At 39.5% G+C, this 21,855-nt stretch overlaps 2 protein-coding genes across 3 annotated transcripts in view; one reads left to right on the top strand and one right to left on the bottom strand.

Moving 5' to 3' along the window:
• Window positions 1-4,249: 4,249 nt before the first annotated feature.
• On the bottom strand, window positions 4,250-16,726 carry EIF4E1B (eukaryotic translation initiation factor 4E family member 1B). Of its 2 annotated transcripts, none has more exons than XM_070738952.1 (7): window positions 16,566-16,726; window positions 15,027-15,115; window positions 10,897-10,992; window positions 7,435-7,498; window positions 6,395-6,508; window positions 5,450-5,589; window positions 4,250-4,827 (listed from the first exon to the last, which is right to left on the bottom strand). In XM_070738952.1, exons 1-7 carry the CDS (start codon window positions 16,581-16,583, stop codon window positions 4,713-4,715), a joined length of 636 nt encoding a protein of 211 aa, XP_070595053.1. In that variant the 5' UTR covers window positions 16,584-16,726; the 3' UTR covers window positions 4,250-4,712. The 2 variants fall into 2 exon arrangements, with proteins under 2 accessions (XP_070595053.1, XP_070595052.1); XM_070738951.1 differs by lacking the exon at window positions 16,566-16,726 and adding an exon at window positions 15,672-15,789 and having other exon boundaries at window positions 4,603-4,827.
• A 1,402-nt stretch (window positions 16,727-18,128) lies between these two features.
• Window positions 18,129-21,855, top strand: part of SNCB (synuclein beta) — a 44,857-nt gene continuing 41,130 nt past the window's right edge. Inside the window, exon 1 of the mRNA XM_070738970.1 lies at window positions 18,129-18,182. The gene's annotated coding sequence lies outside the window, so the exon portion shown is untranslated. The remainder of the gene's footprint in view (window positions 18,183-21,855) is intronic.

Below are 21,855 nucleotides of genomic sequence, written 5' to 3' on the forward strand. Positions count from 1 at the left end.
CCTGGCGGAATTGAGGGAGAGCTGCAGCACGGCGGCAAAGGCGCGCGCACGCTTCCTCCATCCATCCGGACTTCGGCAGAGGCCGCGGTTCCCGCGCGCTCTTTCCCACGCCGGAGCCTCAGGAAACGTGTTACCTTATGGACGCTCGGAAGCACAGCTGCAAGGATCCTCTAACTGACCTCGCCTGGCCCTTCTCCAGATGTCTGCTGAGTCCCGAAATAGAAGCCCTTCCTTCCAAGGCGTTATTTTAGTTTGTTTTATTATTGGATTGTCACATGTTGTTTTTATCATTGTTGTTAGCCGCCCCGAGTCTACGGAGAGGGGCGGCATACAAATCCAATAAATAATAATAATAATAATTATTATTATTATTATTTATTTTATTTTATTTTTTCAAGTACCTATTGGTAGTAAGCATAGATAGAACGCTGTTTATATACATGAGGTGGGTATTAATAAAAGGGAGACATTAGGACAGAGATAGTAGGCACGCTGGTGCACTTATGCACACCCCTTACTGATCTCTTAGGAATCAGAATCGACTATAATGCAAACGTAAAGAAATTAGGTTTACAGTGGTACCTCTACTTAAGAACTTAATTGGTTCCGTGACCAGGTTCTTAAGTAGAAAAGTTTGTGAGTAGAAGCAACTTTTCCCATAGGAATCAATGTAAAAGCAAATAATGTGTGCAAACCCATTAGGAAAGAAATAAAAGCTCGGAATTTGGGTGGGAGGAGGAGGAGGAAGAAGAGGAGAGTCGCTACTGAAGGAAGGTGAGGTGAGGAGAATCAAAAAAATCCAAAACTTTTAAGGCTTAAAAAAAAGGTGGGGACTCTGAGGCAGTGAGGAGGAGTACGTGCCTCCCATACACTGCGCCAGAGAGAGAAACCCAGGCGGGTGAGAGGGGGGAACCTCCTGTTCCTTTGAACGAAAGGTGGCTGCTGCTGCTACCTGCTTCCTCTTCCTTCCCATGCTGAAGGGCTCCCCTCTCCTCTTGCTCGCTCGCTTTGTAGCCGGCGCCTTTCCTTCACTGGTGACTCCTTGATTTGGCTGAAGCTGAGTTGATCTGGCCGGGGCAAAGCGCCCCCTTTTGCCTTTCCATGCCCAGACGCTCCGGGAGGCAACCTCGTGGAAGGTAGCGCGAGGGACTCACCATAGTGAAGTGGTGGTATTTCCTCTCCAAGCGCCCAGAGAAAGGAAAATGCTTTGTTTGCTCTGAACGGCCAAAGCCTCCTTAAGCGCCACCGAAAGGCTCCTCTGGCAGCCCAGAAAAGCCCGAGATGGCCGGGATTAAAGGGGGAATGGCAGGGAACTGGCCGGGCCTTCGTGCCGCTCTCAAATTTCCTGGGAAATTTTCCCAGGCTCGCGTTCCTAAGTAGAAAATGGTTCTTGAGAAGAGGCAAAAAAATCTTGAACACCCGGTTCTTATCTAGAAAAGTTCTTAAGTAGAGGCGTTCTTAGGTAGAGGTACCACTGTATTTGCAATGAATGCTCCCTTCCTCCTCCTCATTATAACTTGTATTTTATTGCAATTTTGTACCTACATATCAATGAAGGGCCGAGGCCATTGCAGGCGCGCGCATATCCAGTGGGCATGGGTGTACCCATCAGCATGAAATTCAGCTTCTGCGCATGCGCAGAAGCAAAATCTCATGCAGGGACGTGCATGCATGCATTGGAGATGCCTAGCTGCATGCACTTCCCAGAATGTCCTAGCAGGATGGAGCACATGACCGCACTGGCTGCTGCCACCACTGATACATACATACATATGTACATATATACTTGCATATGTATACGTACATATATGTATATGTATTGTCCTTATGGCTGGAAGGCTGACACACAAATTTTATTATTTAAATAAATGAAACATCTTTAAAAGTTAGGCATTCCCCCCCCCCCAGGAATGGGACATAGGGGAAGGTATACATATTGCACTTAATGTCCCAGTTAGACTACAGTATGCTTTTCTGCTTTCCATCATCATATGTTGCAGTCTCAGAAAAAGCAGCTTCTTTTAGTCACAAAAAAGTTCCACAGTAACTTTGGCTACTTCCTGTCTTCCACAAAAAAGGTTCCCCCCATCCTTGCTATATTCTTTCTGTGGGTTTAGCTACCCAGTTCCTAAGTGAGGTTTCCTCCTGACAGCTATTTTAGTAGAATCGTTAAGGCCCTATTTTGCCATTTCTTTGCCACTTAACGTGTATTAATAATTAACTTTTCCTCTTCATCTATTATGTTACCACTAGTGTTATTTAATATGAAACAGGAATGCACTCATTTAAAAAAGCTTCCCACCTACATATCTTATCTGAGTAATAGTGTTATCCATCAGCAACTCATATAAACTTTACATACCAAATTCTGAGCACAGGGAATAAAGCTACAGTGGGCGTTCTCCATATAGGATGTATTTTTTGTTTTTATAATTAACCCCTATTTAACCTAATCCAATCAGACAGTTCCCACATCTTAGCATTTTAAGCATTTTTTTTAAAAAATGAAAGTTATACCGACACTTCTGATGTATAATCATTGATATTCTTCTTAATCATTAAAATCCATTATCTAAGTTATTTAACTCTGTGTGAGCCAGGGCCCAAAAGATCGAGCAAAAAAATCCCACCTGTTATAAGCTGTAAATGCTCTGGTTTTTATTTGAGTTAGTAGAATAACAACACAGAATGGGTCTTTATCTGGAGAGAGTGGTATCAATTTTAGGTGCATCTGAAGTCTTTGGAGCTTGCACTGTGTCTTGAAAGTTGTTTCCAAATGTAAAATAATGCACTTGGGGAAAAGGAATCCTCAATCTGACTATTGTATTGGCAATTCTGTGTTAGCAAATACTTCAGAAGAGAAGGATTTAGGGGTAGTGATTTCTGACAGTCTCAAAATGGGAGGGCAGTGTGGTAGGGCGGTAGGAAAAGCAAGTAGGATGCTTGGCTGCATAGCTAGAGGTATAACAAGCAGGAAGAGGGAGATTGTGATCCCACTGTATAGAGTGCTGGTGAGACCACATTTGGAATACTGTGTTCAGTTCTGGAGACCTCACCTACAAAAAGATATGAACAGGTCCAAAGACGGGCTACAAGAATGGTGGAAGGTATCAGGAAAGACTTAATGGACTCAATCTGTATAGTCTGGAGGACAGAAGGGGGGGGGGCGTGATTGAAACATTTAAATATATTAAAGGGTTAAATAAGGTTCAGGAGGGAAGTGTTTTTAATAGGAAAGTGAACACAAGAACAATCTGAAGTTAGTTGGGGGAAAGATCAACAAATCTAATAAATTATTATTATTATTATTATTATTATTATTATTATTAACATGAGAAAATATTATTTTACTGAAAGAGTAGTAGATCCTTGGAACAAACTTCCAGCAGACGTGGTTGGTAAATCCACAGTAACTGAATTTAAACACGCCTGGGATAAACATATATCCATCCTAAGATAAAATACAGGAAATAGTATAAGGGCAGGCTAGATGGATCATGAGGTCTTTTTCTGCTGTCAATCTTCTATGTTTCTATGAAAGTTACAATAGCTTTGTCTCTAAATAGATGTGAGATAGGTAGCATATATAGATTAAGTTAGATTCCATACCAAAGAGAGTAACAGTGTTGCTAATGGCTGATCTAGCAGAAAGTGCATTTTGATTTTGGTCTGTTCTTCATAACTTAGTGAGAACATATAAGGTTTGGAACACATCAATTATCCTCACCCCTACAGATGTACATTTATATGCACAGATGCACATGCGTGTGTGTATATCCTATAGAATTGTTTCACTTAGGCTGTACTTTCCCCCCTGCTGATGGCCATATTTGTGAAGGCATTCCAGGGCTACTTATTACAGGCAAACATCCTGTTGCTTGCATTATTCATAGCAGTTAATGAATAGCAGTGTTGAATTGCCCAGGACAAACCTGGTGTCATCTCGATTGCAGAGGCTAATTGTAGGAAGTCAGCTCATTGCCCTTTCAAGTCAGCTGCATAGCATTCTTCACAGCTACACAAGCTGTTTCAGGGTAGACTGCTATCACTGCCTCTTTCTGTTCAATGGGCTCTTGCACCCAGCTCATTCAGTATTTGACAGAGGAAGGGTTTAAACACTGGTGGCTAAAGTTAACAAGACTAAACTCCGTACTTAAGGACTAGCTCCGTAAAGCTGAGTTCCTTTAAGCCCAGTACATAAATTTTCAACAGAAAAAAAATTGCATGATTGAACTACTTTTTCACAAAATTTTGGAAACAGCAAAATTTATTATTTTTGTATAATTATTTATAATTGAATATATTTTTTCTATGTTGTACTGCACCTCAACCTTGAAGGGAGCCTAGTTTTAGGGAACAGATTAGAAGCAAAAAAGTTCTGTTTCTAGGCACTGCTACCTTGGTACCAAGTAGTTATCACAATCTTTTTGATCTCATTGTCGAAGTCTTTCCTGATTACAGAACCAGAAAGTTACACAAAGCAGGTTCTACTTTAAGTGACAGTCTCAGTTTAAAGCTTAAATATGGCTTAAAATTGAGGGTAACAGGAACCATTTTTCCCCAAATATGAATACTTTCCATATAACTCCATCCAGTCAAGAATTCAGAATGCTTGGTTACAACGTTTTAATGGGAAGAGCAGAGAGATGCTAAATCTTCATGTAGCTCATCTTTAGCCACTCTGCCAAGGGTTGACTTTAAGCCCAGTGAGGTCACACGATAAATCTGTTCTTCATAAGGGAGCCACACTTGGTAGCTGTGTCTGCATGAGCCTGATAACCAATTACCACTTTCGAAGAGAGGCCCAGGTGTTCCTTATACACACGCCTGAAAGCCAGAACAAAGTAATTTTGTGTGAGCGCCATTAAAGATATCAATCCCCATTGGTTTTTACTTCACACGTTTCTTATGGTTCCTTTGAAAGAAATCCCATTTAAGAAATATAGAACCATTTACAATAAAAGAACTGCAATGAAAAAGGGGGGGGAATAAAAAGATACATTAAGATATTTTGTAAAATACAAAGTGAAATCTATAAAATACATTAAAATGCGACGAAAAAGTAAAAGCAACAAGTTGTAAAAACAACATGGCCACACTCTTAAGACATGATGTTGGTTAATTGTTGTTTGTTTGCTTACTTTTTTATTGCCAACTGATTTTGTTTGTTTGTTTGTTTGTTTTACAGTTGTGTGATTTATGATTTTTTAAAAACATTGGCTGCCCAGACTTATAAATTTGGGGTGAGCAGCCATATAAATTGAGAGAGAGAAAGAGAGAGTGAGGGTGTGCCTAGGAAAATTAATCTGTCTTTCCTAGGTGCCAAAAGGACAGGAAGCATGGCATTGGGCTTTCTAAAGCCCATGGACCGGCCACTGAATAGGCCATCTCTCACATCAGTACCTACCACACTTCAGTCTGGAGAGGGCCCTCTGAAGGTGACACTCACCCAATATGAATTACTCCATCCCGGTTTTCTGCCTCCCGGGTCCAAACAGCAATTTTGTCCCCCTTGGCTCGAATATTGATGACTGCCCCACAAACATCATCACTGTAGTCACAGAACATTTCTCCAATCAGGCACAGCAACTGCAAAAAGGGGGCAGGAAGAAAATCCATATGAAATATACAGGAACCAGATAATTATTATTATTATTATTATTATTATTATTATTATTATTATTATTATTTAATAGACTTGTACGCTGCCCCTCTCTGGAGAGGTCAGCGTTTGTCTGATGTACCAGGTTTTTCCTGCCCCAAAGAGTTTAATATCGATACAGGGGAAAAAGAAAGCACTCTACAGAATATTGAGAGAGAAATAAGAACTCATATTTTCTACATACTGTGAACCTAATAAGTGAAAAATATTTATTGAATCAAAACAGTATCTAATTTTTGGGCTGCAAGAATCCAAGTGACCCATACAACATTAACAAAAAAATAGTGTTTTCTCTAATGTAATTAGTTAGTTGTCTACGGAAGGTCTGGATTTGTGAGACCCACATCTGGTAGCCTTACTGTGTTCAGGGTTATACAACCTCTGTTCAACATCTTTTCTTTCTTTTCCAATATGTTTTTCTTCTTCTGTCCAATAAACTGTTGGAAAAGGGGGGAAGGGAAACGCACCAGATGTCTAAACTGATGGCTTTTAAACACCTTTTAAATTAGTCTGAGGGCATATTGCCCATCTCAGGAAAGGCTAGTGTGGTCTCGTTTGTGGATGGAATTACTGAAACCAAACAATTATGTAAGTAGCCCTATCTTCTAAAGAGAGACAGAGATGAGCTTTTGGATCCATTACAGAAATATGGCCACAATCCAAAGAACCAGCTGGTTGGATAAATTAATGGAGCGGGGGCGGGGATATATAAACTGAATTCTGCTTACTTACAGTCTCTAACCAGAAACGGTCCAGTTCTGTACGCCGCTGCTGCTTAGCCAATGTGATAAGCCAACGACCTCCATGCTTGTTCCAGCTATCTTCCCACATGGGTTCAATGCCATCCTGGTAGAAAAATGTCAAAGATAATAATTGCTTGCCATGCAGAGAATAAGGAAGATGACCTTGATGAAGATATTCAAGTTCTGTTGCCAAAGCAACAAAAGATAAAACATAAAACATGTTCAGAATGTCCAGATAACATTTTGAAGAAATTCAGGCAGCACCATCCTAATTTACTAAACTATAAGGAGCAGGAGAGAGGCAACAGAGTCAGACTTGCAGCCGGTCTGAATAAAAGTAATTTTAAGATTGTTGCTGTTGTTTTCTTGGTATGGCCTACCTAATGGAGCTAATACCACGTCATATGAGTCATACATATTCTTACTAGTTATTAGGCTACAGGTACATTCAGATGGGAAGCAGTGGTTTTATGCCTGCAAGAAGGCATAAAATTAAATCATTCCCTAATATGGGCAAGTTCCAAATGTGCCGACTTCTCTGCCGGCATAATTATTGCAGATAAATCCTTTATTTTGACAATGCACAAGCTGAGAGAGTTAAGCTTCACAATGATGTGATCCAAAGTACAGTGGTACCTCTACTTAAGAACTTAATTCGTTCCATGACCAGTTTCTTAAGTAGAAAAGTTTGTAAGTAGAAGCAATTTTTCCCATAGGAACCAATGTAAAAGCAAATAATGTGTGCAAACCCATTTGGAAAGAACGAAAGCTTGGAATTTGAGTGGGAGGAGGAGGAGGACAGTCGCTGCCGAAGGAAGAAGGTAAGGGGAGGGAAATGAAATGAAATTTTAAAAAATCCAAAACTTTAAGGCTTAAAGAAAAAGAGTGACTCTGAGGTGGCGAAAGGCTCCTCTGGCAGCCCAGAAAAGATTTCTTAAGTAGAGGTACCACTGTATAGTCTTTCTGTTTACCTTCAGTGGGTTTGGGGTCAAGTTTTCGGAACTTAACAAGTCTTGGAAGAGAACTTACTTTGAAAAGAGAGTAGTCACAGCCAGAAGTCAGTTTGCTAGCAAGTTGGATATTGCTATACAGTCTGCAATTTCAAGAACAGGAGAGAGAGGTTATCAATATAATTGATTGACTTTATTTCAATAAGAAACCAATTGCACAGGCATCTCCAAAACTCCAACCCGGAATTTTTTTCACTAAATCCAGGTCCATAACACAGAAAAACATTATTAACTTCCTATCTGGCCTTCTTGTATTTTACATATTTCAAGTGGCATTTTTAGCAAGGAGATACAATTCATTTTCCAAGGATTAATGTTAGTGCTATCCATTTTACCTGCATAATTATTTAAGGAATAGTTAAAATTAAGATAAAGTACTCAATGCCTAGAATGTTCTCTCTAGAATGAGCCAGTGAGAAGGAAAAGAGGGAGGGAGTTTTTTTCAACAATGATGCTATGGGTAAACAGTTTTCTCATTGGCTCATTCTGTCTGTAGGTGTTTTAGATCAGTGTTTCCCAATCTTGGCAACTTGAAGATATTTGGACTTCAACTCCCAGAATCCCCCATGCAGCAAATGCTGGCTGGGGAATTCTGGGAGTTGAAGTCCAGATATCCTCAAGTGGCCAAGGTTGGGAAACACTGTTATAGATGACTTAATGTTTTTACAAGTTCTTAAAGGGGAGAATTGGCTCAATGGCTTCACAGATACTCTGACATAGCAATTCCCCTGAATTGGGAGGGAGGGGGTATATGACCAGACGAATATACACTATCCTTCTGATTCTACTTTAATATTCAGACAGGATTAATGCAGGCTACAGTATTTTGATTCTTCTCAGACAAAAAAAGCCATGCTGAAATTGGCAAAAAAATATGGATTCATCTGCCCCGTTTCTTCCACAGTAGATAGCAAGACTGTTCCCTTTTTCCCTTTCCATGTGGAGACTGTTTTTCTTTCTCTTGTGTGAAAAGTGGTGGTGGTGGTTTGTTATTCCAGGACTACCTCTCCTTTTCCTCATCACTAGCAACTTTCAACACCCTATTCCTAGTGCCTGTCCTTAAAGAACATATCTTCTTTTTCTTCTCCATTGTAACTACATGAAAATACAACTACTGGAGAAAGCACCTGATTGTGAGATTACGATCAGCTGTACTTTTAGCAGTTGTTTTAAATGCATTAGAAGAATAGTAACTTCCCAGTGATTACTTTTTTTAGTAACTGCTCAGTTTTTCTTTTCTTTCTTTTTTTTCCCTTTCTTTCCTTCCTACTTTATTTCTTTCTTTCCTAACTTTTCTTTTTCCTTCTTCCTTTCTCTTCTTTTTATTCTTTCTTTCTTTTTCTTTCTTCTTTTGCAGACAGAGATACTTCACCAGAAGAGCCCTGCATTCCTCCTCCCGTAACAGAATACCGTATGAAACTAGACTTACAATCCTGGGCCTAGAAAGCTTAGAACTAAGACGCCTCAAACATGATCGAAGTATTGCCCACAAGATTATATATGCTGCAATGTCCTGCCTGTCAACGACTACTTCAGCTTCAACTACAACAACACAAGAGCACATAACAGATTCAAGCTCAATATTAACCGCTCCAAACTTGACTGTAAAAAATATGACTTTAGTAATAGAGTTGTTGAAGCATGGAACTCATTACCGGACTCCGTAGTATCATCCCCTAACCCCCAACATTTTACCCTTAGACTGTCCACGGTTGATCTCTCCAGATTCTTAAGAGGTCAGTAAGGGGCATGCATAAGTGCACTACAGTGCCTTCCATCCCCTGTCCTATTGTCTCTCCTATATCCCATATATCTTCTCTTCTATCCCTATATCTTTCTTCTATTCTCTCATTGATTATTATACCCTATACTCTCTCTTCTATTCTTTCTCTAATTCTATTCCCTCGAAGGTGTCCTCTATTACCTTTATTGTGTATTATTGTGTATTAGACAAAATAAATAAATAAAAATAATTAATTAATTAATTAATAAAAATGCTAGATGTTCTGGAAACATTGTGGGAACGACAATGTATTTTTGCTTTTTCTTTGAAGTAGGGGGAGGTAGGATAGTTTTATTGCTCCAGGACCATAGTAGCTTGGGATAGGAAACTGGATGAATGTCATTAAATAACAACAATAACATACTGCTATATATTAACCTGAAGTCCACTGGTTGTTTCACTGAGTTCCTGTATTGCAAAGTATGGAGCAATTTACAAGAAGGGTCCACAGAATTGGCATCAAATTTTGTAGACTGCAGTTCACTTCGGCGATACAGTATAGGGCTGTTTTTGCTGCCCTATATAGACTTAGGTAGTTACTCTCCTGAAAATAAGGATCCAGTCTGCATCTTAAATGCAGATGTACCTCAAGAATTCTTTAACAGGAAACTGATACAGGTGGTCCTTGGCTCACAACAGTTCATTTAGTGATGTTCAAAGTTACAAAGGCACTGGAAAAAGTGACTTATGACAGTTTTTCACATGATTTTTCCATTATCCCCATGATCATGTGATCAAAATTCAAATGCTTGGCAACTGGTTCATACTTATGACCATTGCTGTGTCCCAAGGTCATGTGATTCCCTTTTGTGACCTCCTGATGATCAAAGTTAATGGGAAAGCCAGATTCACTTAACAACCATATCAACTACAGTGATTCACTTAACAACTTAGGCAAGAAGGGTCATGAAATGGGGCAATGTAGAGATAAAGGTCATGTAGAGGTTGTGTGCAGCAAACTGCCTACCTCAAGCATGCTTCAGATACCCACATGATCTCACCCAGTTCACATTGCCAGGATGATATAGGACACTATCCCTGGCTGGTACATGATCTTATCTAGTTTGTATCAACAGAATGTTCTTAAGGATTGGCGAGGAGAATTCACCAATAAAATGCTATTGCTCTTTGTTACCTTTTGTTGATTGGAAAACTGTATAAAAGCAATAAACACTGCAAAGGCAGTCAGACATCTTAGCATCCTGCAATGACTGGTCTCTAACTCCATCAGGGCAACATTCACTTAACAAATATCCCACTTAGCAACAGAAATGTTGGGTTCTATTATGGTCATAAATCAAGGATTACCTGTATTGATCTAAATGCCATGTAGGAAAGAATTGCTTTCCATAACTGATTTGTTTAGAAAAACTTTTGTATCCACTGAGTTAACTTAGAGATCGATAGATACCCCAAGGCATTAAAATAAGGGAGACCTTTCTCTATATAAGTAAACTATATTCTAACAAGTCCCTGTAGTTGTTGCCAATGGGGAAAAATACAACAAGGTGGCATTTGCAGCATTAGTAATTTATACAGAAATTCTCCAGAACTCTCTCTATATTTTTTCTTGGACCAATGTGGACATAATGCTGTTTGATCCACATGGTAAATGACATAACCTACAATCATATTACTTCTCCAGGATTGTATGACTGAAATACTAGCATGCACAGAAGAAAAAAAGGATACACTTACGCCCAGAAGTCTTCCACAGTATCAAACTTGGTAACAAGCCGCAGATTATCTTGCCAAGTTTTGCTCTTGTCATTTTTGAAGAACCACAAGGCCCACCTATGAATTAAAGGAAGGTACAGTGAAGTTACTAACCAGAACAAAGCGTTGAAAAAGGGGTGTGGCCAAACACCATGGCGAGATGGGTGTTCCCGCGCTCCACTGGGGAGCCCCAATATCCCCACCATTAGGAGGTCAGGAAGTCATCTAGGAAGGAAGATACAAGAGCATACTGGAGAGTGAGAAGGTAGTAAACAGAAGCTGGTGAGTATTTTTCGCTGATAGAAGCAAATGGACTGTTTTAAAAAATTAAAGGGGAACAAAGGACAGGAATTTAAAAAGCAGCATTCTAACTAACAGAGGACCATAGAGAAATTGAAAAAAAAAGAGAGGTGAAATTGAACTGATGCCTAACCTTTGAAGATTCGGAACTTTGTTAAAATTGAAGTGGTCATTTAATAGTTTGGCAAAGAAGTCTTTTCAATGAAACTACTTTGTTAATAGAACCGATTAAAATACAGATGAATACTATGGAATAAAAAGTAGATTTGGAAGCATGGGTGCCATCTACAGACTGGAAGAATATTTGCAATTGTGGTAAATTTTCATGGATGTTTTTACAGTTGTTGACCTTCAACGGGGAAACTCTTTTGATATCAAAAGTACTGTGCAAGGAGTAATATGTTGTTCTACATGAAAAACAACTTTGATCTGTTTGAATTAGTTTGAACTTTGAAGAAACTTTAATGTTGAAAAGAATAAGAGATTGGGGTCGTAAAGGCATAGACTGGGATACCAAAAGGCCTGTGGAATCAGACACCTGTTAACAGCTGGATTTTGTAACAGTAATGAATTCTTGATATGGATGACATGGAGATAAGTTATAATGAAGAATTGATGGTACAGTGGTACGTCTACTTAAGAACTTAATTCGTTCCGTGGCCAGGTTCTTAAGTAGAAAAGTTTGTAAGTAGAAGCAATTTTTCCCATAGGAATCAATATAAAAGCAAATAATGCGTGCAAACCCATTAGGAAAGAAATAAAACCTCGGAATTTGGGTGGGAGGAGGAGAAGGAAGAAGAGGAAGAAGACAGTCGCTGTCCAGAGTGAAGGGAGTGTTTATTTTCTCTGGGCGCTGGCAGAGGTTTATTCTCTCTCCAAGCGCCTAGAGAAAGGAAAATGCTTTGTTTGCTCTGGATTGCCAAAGCCTCTTTAAGCACCAACGAAAGGCTCCTCTGGCAGGCCAGAAAAGCCCGAGATGGCCGGGATTAAAGGGGGAATGGCAGGAAACTGGCTGGGCCTTCGTGCTGCACTCAAATTTCCTGGGAAATTTTTCCGGGCTTAGGTTCTTAAGTAGAAAATGGTTCTTAAGAAGAGGCAAAAAAATCTTGAACACCCAGTTCTTATTTAGAAAAGTTCTTAAGTAGAGGCGTTCTTAAGTAGAGGTACCACTGTATTTTAAAAAGACATTCATGATGAAATAAAAGATACAAAAATTCCCTATGGGACTTAAAAAGAGATTTTTTTGGTCTGAGAATTTGAAAGGAAAGAGGGAAAAAATTAAAGGATAACAATAAATGAGAGGTTAATAACGTCTGTAATGATGAAAACAAAGAACAAGAAGATAAGGAAGAAAAGATGAACTTAGAAAAGAATGAAAGCTACAGTGATAAAAAGAAAAAAGACATTGCAAATGGACAAATACTGTAGATGACTGTTCTGCCGGGGTGTTTCAACCACCCGTAATTACAGGGTAATTAGTCCAGAAAGACACACACCACACAATAAAAGGAAAACCCAAAAGTTTTTATAAACAGAAAAACAGAAACAGCTCCCTTTTTAACTGTCAAAGGGATTTTCTGGTACACCCAAGGCACAGTGAAATGCAATCCAATTGCTCACCCAATAACTGGGAAATTGAGTCCAATTCTAAAGTCCAGAAAGTCCACACACAATCTTGAACAGCACAAAAAACATGATCTTGACGAAACAATGAATCAGATAAACTGCCATGAGGCTAACACACCAGGCTGCACTTTTATCTGTAGCACTAATTACAGCAGCCCCACCCAACCACAGGTGGCCTCATTTTCTCTTATAATAATCCTTCAGTTGTTGTCTCCTATGCATCACTCTACGCATACGTGGATGTATCATTAATTCTTGTTCAGAATCCAGGGATGATACAGATGATTGATCTCCTCCTGGGCTGTCTGCCAAACTCCCCTCTTCCCTGTCACTCACGCTTCCTTGGTCAGAGGAGACAGATTCTACTGGAAGCAAAACAGGCCTGCAGCATGTGGATGTCTCCCCCACATCCACCTCCACATTGCTTGGGGCAGGAGCTGGGCCAGAGCTAACCACAACAGATGACTATATTGTAATTCATGATGATTTTACTGGGTTTTACAGAATTCAAAAGAAAATGGGGATAAAATATTGGCACCAAATGAAACAATTAAAAAAGAAGGGGAGAATAGAGGAGGTGGGGGAATATTGAAGGTAGAATTGGGTAAGTACTATTTTTAAAGAAGATGGGGAAAGCTTGAAGGAAAAGAAGATGGGGTATAAAGATAAAAAGAAGAAAAAGAGGGGGAAAGGGTCAAGAAAAGTGGAATAGAAACATGAAAATGGATGATTTAATAAAGAAAGGAAATAGATTTTTTTACTTGTTACTTCTTTATATTATTATGGTATATTATATTGTTATAATTGTGAATAGTGAATAAGACTTAATTAAAAGAGTAATGATTTGAAGGATTGGCTGTACTAAATGAAGTTTCAAATTAACTGGTGGAAGAAAGTGTAATCTTTTAAGTTATCACTTGTATATATTGGTTATAATGTGAATAATTCATGAAGATATAATTTAATGAAAGATTTCTGACGAGTATAGATGCTAGAGAATAATAAGATGACTATTTTTCTTTTTTCTTTCCTTTTTCTTAGACTTTTGTATTAGGATGTATAATATTGTCATAATTATTAATAGTGAGGAAATTCTAATTAAAAGATAATATCATTGGCTTTAGGAGGTACAAGCTTGGATTAGATAAATACTGTAATATGATTATGGAACCAAAAGAAGATTGTTTATTCAATCCCATATTTCATAGCAGATAGATGTATCTCTAATAAGGGAATTTATAATACAACTGTTGGAAGTAAGCATAAATTGTGCAGTTAATGTGTTCACATATAAAGTTTTCCTGATATAGCATCTGAACAATCTATAAATGTGAGTAAAATGGAAAAAATGGAAGTTGCAGTATCTTAAGTGTTCAATAATGATCAAATTCATTATTTGTAGAATATGATTTCTGCTCATGAGAGAAAAAAAGACCGAGGAAAGTTAATACATCTGAGAGCATTTTCTTATGTGATATCTATAACACCTGCACATGGTGTTATACTTACAGATGTTTCTTAACTACTTTTTGAAAACAAACCACCAAACCTTTCTTATACTGTTCTAGTATAATTAAATGCTTCCTTTAGCGACATTTAAATGTATGTGTTCAGAATACAGTGGTACCTCTACCTACAAACGCCTGTACTTGCGAACCTTTCTGGATAAGAACCGGGTGTTCAAGATTTTTTTGCCTCTTCTCAAGAACCATTTTCCACCTACAAACCCAAGCCTCTGAAACTGTAACCGGAAAGGGCAGGGGGAAGCCTCTGTGGGGCCTCCCTAGGAATCTCCAGGGAGGAAACAGGGCCAGAAAAGGCAGGGAGAAGCCTCTGTGGGGCCTCTACAAAACTCCTGGGAGGAAATAGGGCAAGAAAGGGCAAGAGAAACCTCCATGGGGCCTCTCTAGGAATCTCCTGGGAGGAAACAGAGCCTACACCCTCCCTGTGGTTTCCCCAATCACATGCATTATTTGCTTTTACATTGATTCCTATGGGAAAAAATGCTTCTTCTTGCAAATTTTTCTACTTAAGAACCTGGTCACGGAACGAATTAAGCTCATAAGTAAAGGTACCACTGTACTTATAGTTCATAAAAGAAATGGCAAGTAAGAAAAAAAGACTATTGAAGCCCAAGAAACAGACATAACAAAATAAAATGGTTTTCTCCATTTTATTACTAATACCTGTTCTGCAGGGGGTGCTTGATGATGTGCTCCACAGCTGTCTCGCCTCCCTCAGTCTTGTGCTCCTCATGTTCTTCATGTGTGCTTTCCTAATGTTTGAACAAATGGGCAATGCTATGGCAATTGACAGGATAGTCGTTTCTCTTTTTTTTTCTGAAGTCTTTACTGGCTAAACAATAACACAAGCTAAAGATGATAAACCCTGTAACAATTAGTCATTGCAGATTAAATAAAAGCTAACAGCCCCCCTCCCCCCAGAAATTGAGAAGCCCATACATTTCAGGCACATGTTCTTTCTGAAGAGCAAATCCAATACTAGAAAGCTTTTATCTGGACATACAGCATTAAGAGACAAAATCTATATGCCTTTTCTCCAGAATGGGAGAAGCAAATTATTTCTTCAAAATTTCATATCCTGGGCATACTAAGATTTTTTTTCCAAGACCTGTTCTAGCCCCAAGGAAAAACTGCTCTAGTTTCATGTATTTATGATCCCAAACAGACATAGTTCCTGCAGCATGAAACATCTCCCGGAAAAGGCTGAGCCACCATCTCAAAGGACAGGCAACAGAGTGGATAAACCAAGACAATTCTTGGCTAAACTGTACTGTATTAGCAAAATTACAAGCTCCCAAAATGTCTAACCTTTTCCAAATCTTTAGTCAAAGTAACAGGAAAATAAGCAGTTGGTGTCCTAGACTTTACTAACATCTTCATTTTACATAACAATCCCTAAGGCAAGCAGAGGCTGTTATTGTAGATTTTGCAGGTTTTGTTTAAAGAGGTAAAGAGAGTAAATAGATCTATGAAGGAAGACTCACTGCCCAATGAGCTGATGGCCTCCTTTTCATATCAGCTAGTTTGGACAAGTTATCATGGGCCTGCTTGTATTTTCTTCAAGCAACAGCTTGAAAATTGCTTTCATAAGCAACAATTTTATATTCCTATTCCCTCAATCCTCTCCATTTAGTGTTTAGAATCAGTATAGCATGGCAGACACAATTCACATGTTCTCCTAGCATAGATTCAGTACCTTTAGTAGGCCTACTATCACAACCACAGAAACAAGAAATGAGATTTCCCCAACATGCAGAATTTATTTTGTTATATTTAAAGATACAGGAACACACCACCCCCATTATAGTCAGGAATACAGGAACTTTGCTAGCTAAGTCATAGAAAAACTTTCCATCCAGTTGAGGCCATATAATGTAGGTCTTCCAATTTAATCTAAGCAGTGTAAAATCATTGTTTGGGATACATTCCAGGTTAGAAGGGTTCAGTGTGTGTATTTGCTTGGAAGTATATTGTATCCCATTGCGTTCAATTCAAGTCCTTCCTGATACAAAGCAGAACCTCATTTCAAATATATGAATCAGCCTAGCTCTATTTCTCCCCAACCAAAAGGGGTTCTCAAGACGTTAAACATGGAGTTGAATAATTAAGGCTCCATTTTTGTGAATACTGTCTCTGCAGCTTGCAACTTAAGAAAAAAGGAAAGAAAGCCTTGTAAAAATAACTCAATTCTGTATTACCTACCGTATTTGCTTCTGCCATATTTTACAAAATATTTTTTCCAATTCTTTTTACCAAGAAAGTACTTAGAGAACCTCTTGAAATCCCCAAACCAGGCAGGCTCTTCTTGGAAGACCAGAGAGTTGAGTGTATTTCATTTATAGAATCTATCAACTTCCTTTATTGGGTGGAGCATGACCTCATGGCAAAACAAGGTCATTGGATGCCTTTAATGTTAAAGGACCTGAGTCCATTTCTATATGACAAAATTATAACAAAAACAAAATAGACATCTGGGCAGGTGGGAGGGATAGTTACTGTGAAAGTAAAAACAAGAGGAATGCTGCATGACAGCAATTGTAGAGTAGAAAATAGATGTCAGTTTATTTTTTTTTAAAGTAGCCAGCATTTGAAGAATAGATCACTTTTCCCAAGTCAAATTACACCAGATTCCATTAACATTTAAGAAGCTCTACAGCATCATGATGTCAGCTGTCATCTATCAGCCTGTCCTTGTCTGCTCTTTTGGTCTGGACTCATCCCACAACAAGAAAGGGCAAGATACCTGGTTGTTGTGCCTAGGAAAAGCTTGGGACATTTTCCTGTTCCAGGCCAAGAGAATAATCCCCCTTCTGCCTAGAGCAGTGTTTCCCAACCTTGGCAACTTGAAGATATCTGGACTTCAACTCCCAGAATTCCCCAGCCAGCATCCGCTGGCTGGGGAATTCTGGGAATTGAAGTCCAAATATCTTCAAGTTGCCAAGGTTGGGAAACACTGGCCTAGAGAACCCCCTGACTGACACAAGATATTTATCTCTGTTTCATTTGGCCAGCTAGCATCACTGAGTGTTTACAGAGTTGGCCACTTGGCCCAAATAGTTCTGATAGCTGTCATTTGTTTCAGGTATTGCTTCTCAAGGCAATGGCCTAATAGAGGGGTGAGCACTATTGATGCTGCTTGTTTATTTGTTTATTTGTTTGTTTGTTTGTTTGCTTGCTTGCTTGCTTGCTTGCTTGCCTCCTTGCTTGCTTGCTTGCTTGCCTCCTTGCTTGCCTGCTTGCTTGCCTGCCTGCCTGCCTGCCTGCCTGCCTGCCTGCCTGCCTGCCTGCCTGCCTGCCTGCCTGCCTGCCTGCCTGCCTGCCTGCCTGCCTGCCTCCCTGCCTGCCTGCCTGCCTGCCTCCCTGCCTGCCTGCTTGCTTGCTTGCTTGCTTGGGCAAATAATTTGAACAGGTAGCCATCAGGAATGAGTGTTTCTCCTTTTTGGATGGTGTGGGAACAACTACAGATACAGTAGTACCTCTACTTATGAACTTAATTCATTCCGTGACCAGGTTCTTAACCAGAAAAATTTGTAATAAGCAATTTTCCCATAGGAATCAATGTAAAAGCAAATAATGTGTGTGATTGGGGAAACCACAAGGAAGGTGGAGGCCCTGTTTCCTCCCAGGAGATTCCTAGAGAGGCACCACAGAGGCTTCTCCCCACTTTTTCCGGCCCTGTTTCCTCCCAGGAGATTCCTAGAGAGGCCCCACGGAGGCTCCTTCCCACCTTTTCCAGCCCTGTTTTCTCCCAGGAGATTCCTAGAGAGGCCCCACAGAGGCTTCTTCCTGCCTTTTCCAGTTACAGTTTCCAAGGCTCGGGTAAGTGTAAGTGGAAAATGGTTCTTGAGAAGAGGCAAAAAAATCTTGAACACCTGGTTCTTATCTAGAAAAGTTTGAAAGTAGAGGCGTTTGTAGGTAGAGGTACCACTGTACTAGCATTCAGCTGTATGCCTGCAGCTGTCTCAAAGCAGACTGACTGAAAACAGCATTACAATTTCCTAAGGGTAACAATAAAGGCTCCAGTGGCACCTTAAATTAATTTATTACAGTATAAATCCTTGTAGCTCACAGTCCATTTCATCATGAACATAACATTTATTTAAGTTTACACATATCCATGAGCATATCGGTAAACGTATAAAGCTAAATCAGATTTTAAAAAGCTCTTGATATTATTCTGTCAGTATTTCAAGTGACTATTGAAAAATAGTCTCCACCAATTTATTTATTTATTTATTTATTAATCAGATTTGTATGCCGCCCCTCTCTGCAGACTCGGGGCGGCTAACAGCAATAATAATACAATGTAAACAAATCTAATATTTAAGTTAATTTAAAACCCCAATTTAGAAACCAATCATACATACTGACATACCATGCATAAATTTTATAAGCCTAGGGGGAGGGAAAGTATTATTATTATTATTATTATTATTATTAATTAGATTTGTATGCCGCCCCTCTCCGCAGTCTCAATTCCCCCATGCCTGACGACAGAGGTGGGTTTTAAGGAGCTTACGAAAGGCAAGGAGGGTGGGGGCAACTCTGATATCTGGGGGGAGCTGGTTCCAAAGGGTCGGGGCCGCCACAAAGAAGGCTCTTCCCCTGGGTCCCGCCAAACAACATTGTTTAGTTGAAGGGACCCAGAGAAGGCCAACTCTGTGGGACCTAACTGGCTGCTGGGATTCGTGCGGCAGAAGGAGGTCCCGGAGATATTCTGGTCCGGTGCCATGAAGGACTTTATAGGTCATAACCAACACTTTGAATTGTGACCGGAAACTGATCAGCAACCAATGCAGACTGCGGAGTGTTGGTGTAACATGGGCATGTTTAGGAAAGCCCATGATAGCTCTTGCAGCTGCATTCTGCACGGTTTCCAAACACTCTTCAAAGGTAGCCCTATGTAGAGAGCATTACAGTAGTCGAGCCTCAAGGTGATGAGGGCATGAGTGACTGTGAGCAGTGACTCCCGGTCCAAATAGGGTCGCAACTGGTGCACCAGGCGAATCTGGGCAAACGCCCCCCTCGCCACAGCTGAAAGATCTTCCCTAGCTTGGTGTCCCTTGGAATGAGGAGAGGGAGCATTGCCAAGCATCGCAGCAGTACGGGAGTTTCCCCATTCCGAGGAAAACCCCGATACTCCCAATAGTTGGGAGCTTGAAATCAGATGAGATCGAGCCAGAGATGCTCCATAGGAGTGGTGAAAGGGGAAGCACATATCAGTGTGTCCAGGGGAATCGCAAACCTCCCAGGGAGCCAAGAGTAGCCTCCTGACCATTAGCTGAGAAGAGACAACTCAGTCACCATTAGCTGGGACGGCCACCACTTGAACAATTTAAACAAGGAAGTGAAGTCACCTGGCTGAGCTGGTTTTTTTTAAAGTGATTTTTTTGGATGATAATGGGGAGAGGAAATAGCTTAAATACATGAAAGAAGTTTAAAAGCTCTTTGAAGATTGGCCACAGGGTGGTGGTAGTTTTTTTAATTTTTAATTTTTAAACCACTCCCTGGTGGGATTTAGCAGTGGGGAAAGTGGAAGAGCTGAAAAAAGGCTTATGCTGATATAAACTGATTTGCAAGTGCCCGTGAAAGTATTTTTTCTATATATATAATTATTGTTTCCTCCTATCATTTTGCTATTTTACTGAATTTTTTTCCAATAAAGTTGTGTAAGGCCATTGAATTTATATTGGCACTGAGTAACAGTGCCATCTAGTGACTAAAGTTGGTATACTATAGCCTTCACAGCACGGCTGTAGCCTTTACTATTTTAGACTGATAAGACAGGGTATATAAGAATAATACTGTAATGTGCGGATTCTGTGGAAATGTACTGTTTTGACTTTGCACATTTTTTGCTTTGGAAAAAACTATTTTTCTTTCTTTTGTACTGGTTGTGGATTAAGGCAAGAAGAGCCTGAAATGTAGAAGAAATGAGGGGTTTTTTTTCTTTTGACCCTCATTTTATTATTATTATTATTATTATTATTATTATTATTATTATTATTGGAGGCAATTTATTTTTTAGTAATACGGTGGATTTTTTCTTTTTCTTTCTTTTTTGTTGTTGTTATCTATTCTCTCTTATATGGAATTTTGAATATACTTTTTCTACTGGAAATTTATTTTTTGGAATTTTCCTTTTTCTCTTTTTCTCTTTTTTTTGGGAGGAAATTATTATGGAGACTTGTTTTTTCATGATTGGATTATTGAAGACTTGGATTATCTTCATCTGTTTGGAGTTTTTTAACATATCAAAATACATAGGAATTTAATTTCACTATTTTTTGCTCCTTTCTTTTTGCTCTCTTTTTATATTTTTTAATTTTTGCATTTTTATTGGATTACAATAAAATACAATATTGTGTTACAAGAATTGATAAAGATGGAAAAGAAGAAGATACTATCATACTCGTCAGTAGCAACCACATTAACAACATAAAGTCCAGCACAGAAAACAACAGATACTGCAGATAGGTTTAATACTACAGAATTGAAGAACATGATGCAAGCTATGCAAGCAGATCTTCAAGATACCATTAAAGAAAGTATAGGTAAAGTGGAAGAAGAGTTAAAAGAAGTTAAAGAATTGATAGAAAAGAATGAAAAACGTTTACAGAAAATGTTATGGAAAGTTGAAGCAACTGAGAAGAGGAGGAGAGTTGGATGATCGACTCACAGAAACAAACAAATGACAAGAGAATACAATTATTACACTGAAGATGGACCATTCTGAATATTATTTATGTTTTCAAAATGTGGTAGAGGAGAAGGGAGAAAACCTGGGGAAGAAAATGGTAGAAATCTTGGCAGAGGTGATGGAAGAAAGTAAAGAAAAGATACTTAATGATATTGATGAAATACTCAAAGTCCATAGTAGATATGTGATGAAAAATAAACTCCCTAGAGAGGTCCATATAAAATTTACAAAGAAATCACTCAGAACATAAATTCTACAAAAGCTAAGAAATACTACTACAGTGGTACCTCGGTATTCGACCATAATCCGTTCCAAAAGTGTGGTCGAGAACCGATTTGGTCGAGTACCGAATTAATTTATCCCATAGGAAATAATGGAAATGGGTTTAATTGGTTTCCAGCCCCTATTTCCTTTATTTCCTATGGGATAAAGATATGAGGTCTAAACACTCCAAGCTGTAGTTAGGGTGGGAGCAGTTTCGGGGGGGCTCCTTTCCTCAGTGGTTTGTCTTCCCTTTAAGCAGTTACACCAACTTTCTCTTTCCCGAGAGTAGCGACGGCAGCAGAGGCTCTAAGGTATTGCAGCCGCCCCCCCCCCACTCCCTACAGCTTGGAGCGGAAGGGTGTAGGAAGGGTGGGGCGGCTGCAATTCCGGCAGTTTCGGGTGGGCTCCTTTCCTTTAAGCAGTTACACCAACTTTCTCTTTCCCGAGAGTAGCGACGGCAGCAGAGGCTTTCCTTAGAGCAGCAGCAGCGCCGGGAACGTCAGAGGCTTCCCTTTCTCATCTCACGTT

Source organism: Erythrolamprus reginae, chromosome 2, assembly GCF_031021105.1.
Source record: "Erythrolamprus reginae isolate rEryReg1 chromosome 2, rEryReg1.hap1, whole genome shotgun sequence".
Classification (NCBI taxonomy): domain Eukaryota; kingdom Metazoa; phylum Chordata; class Lepidosauria; order Squamata; family Dipsadidae; genus Erythrolamprus; species Erythrolamprus reginae.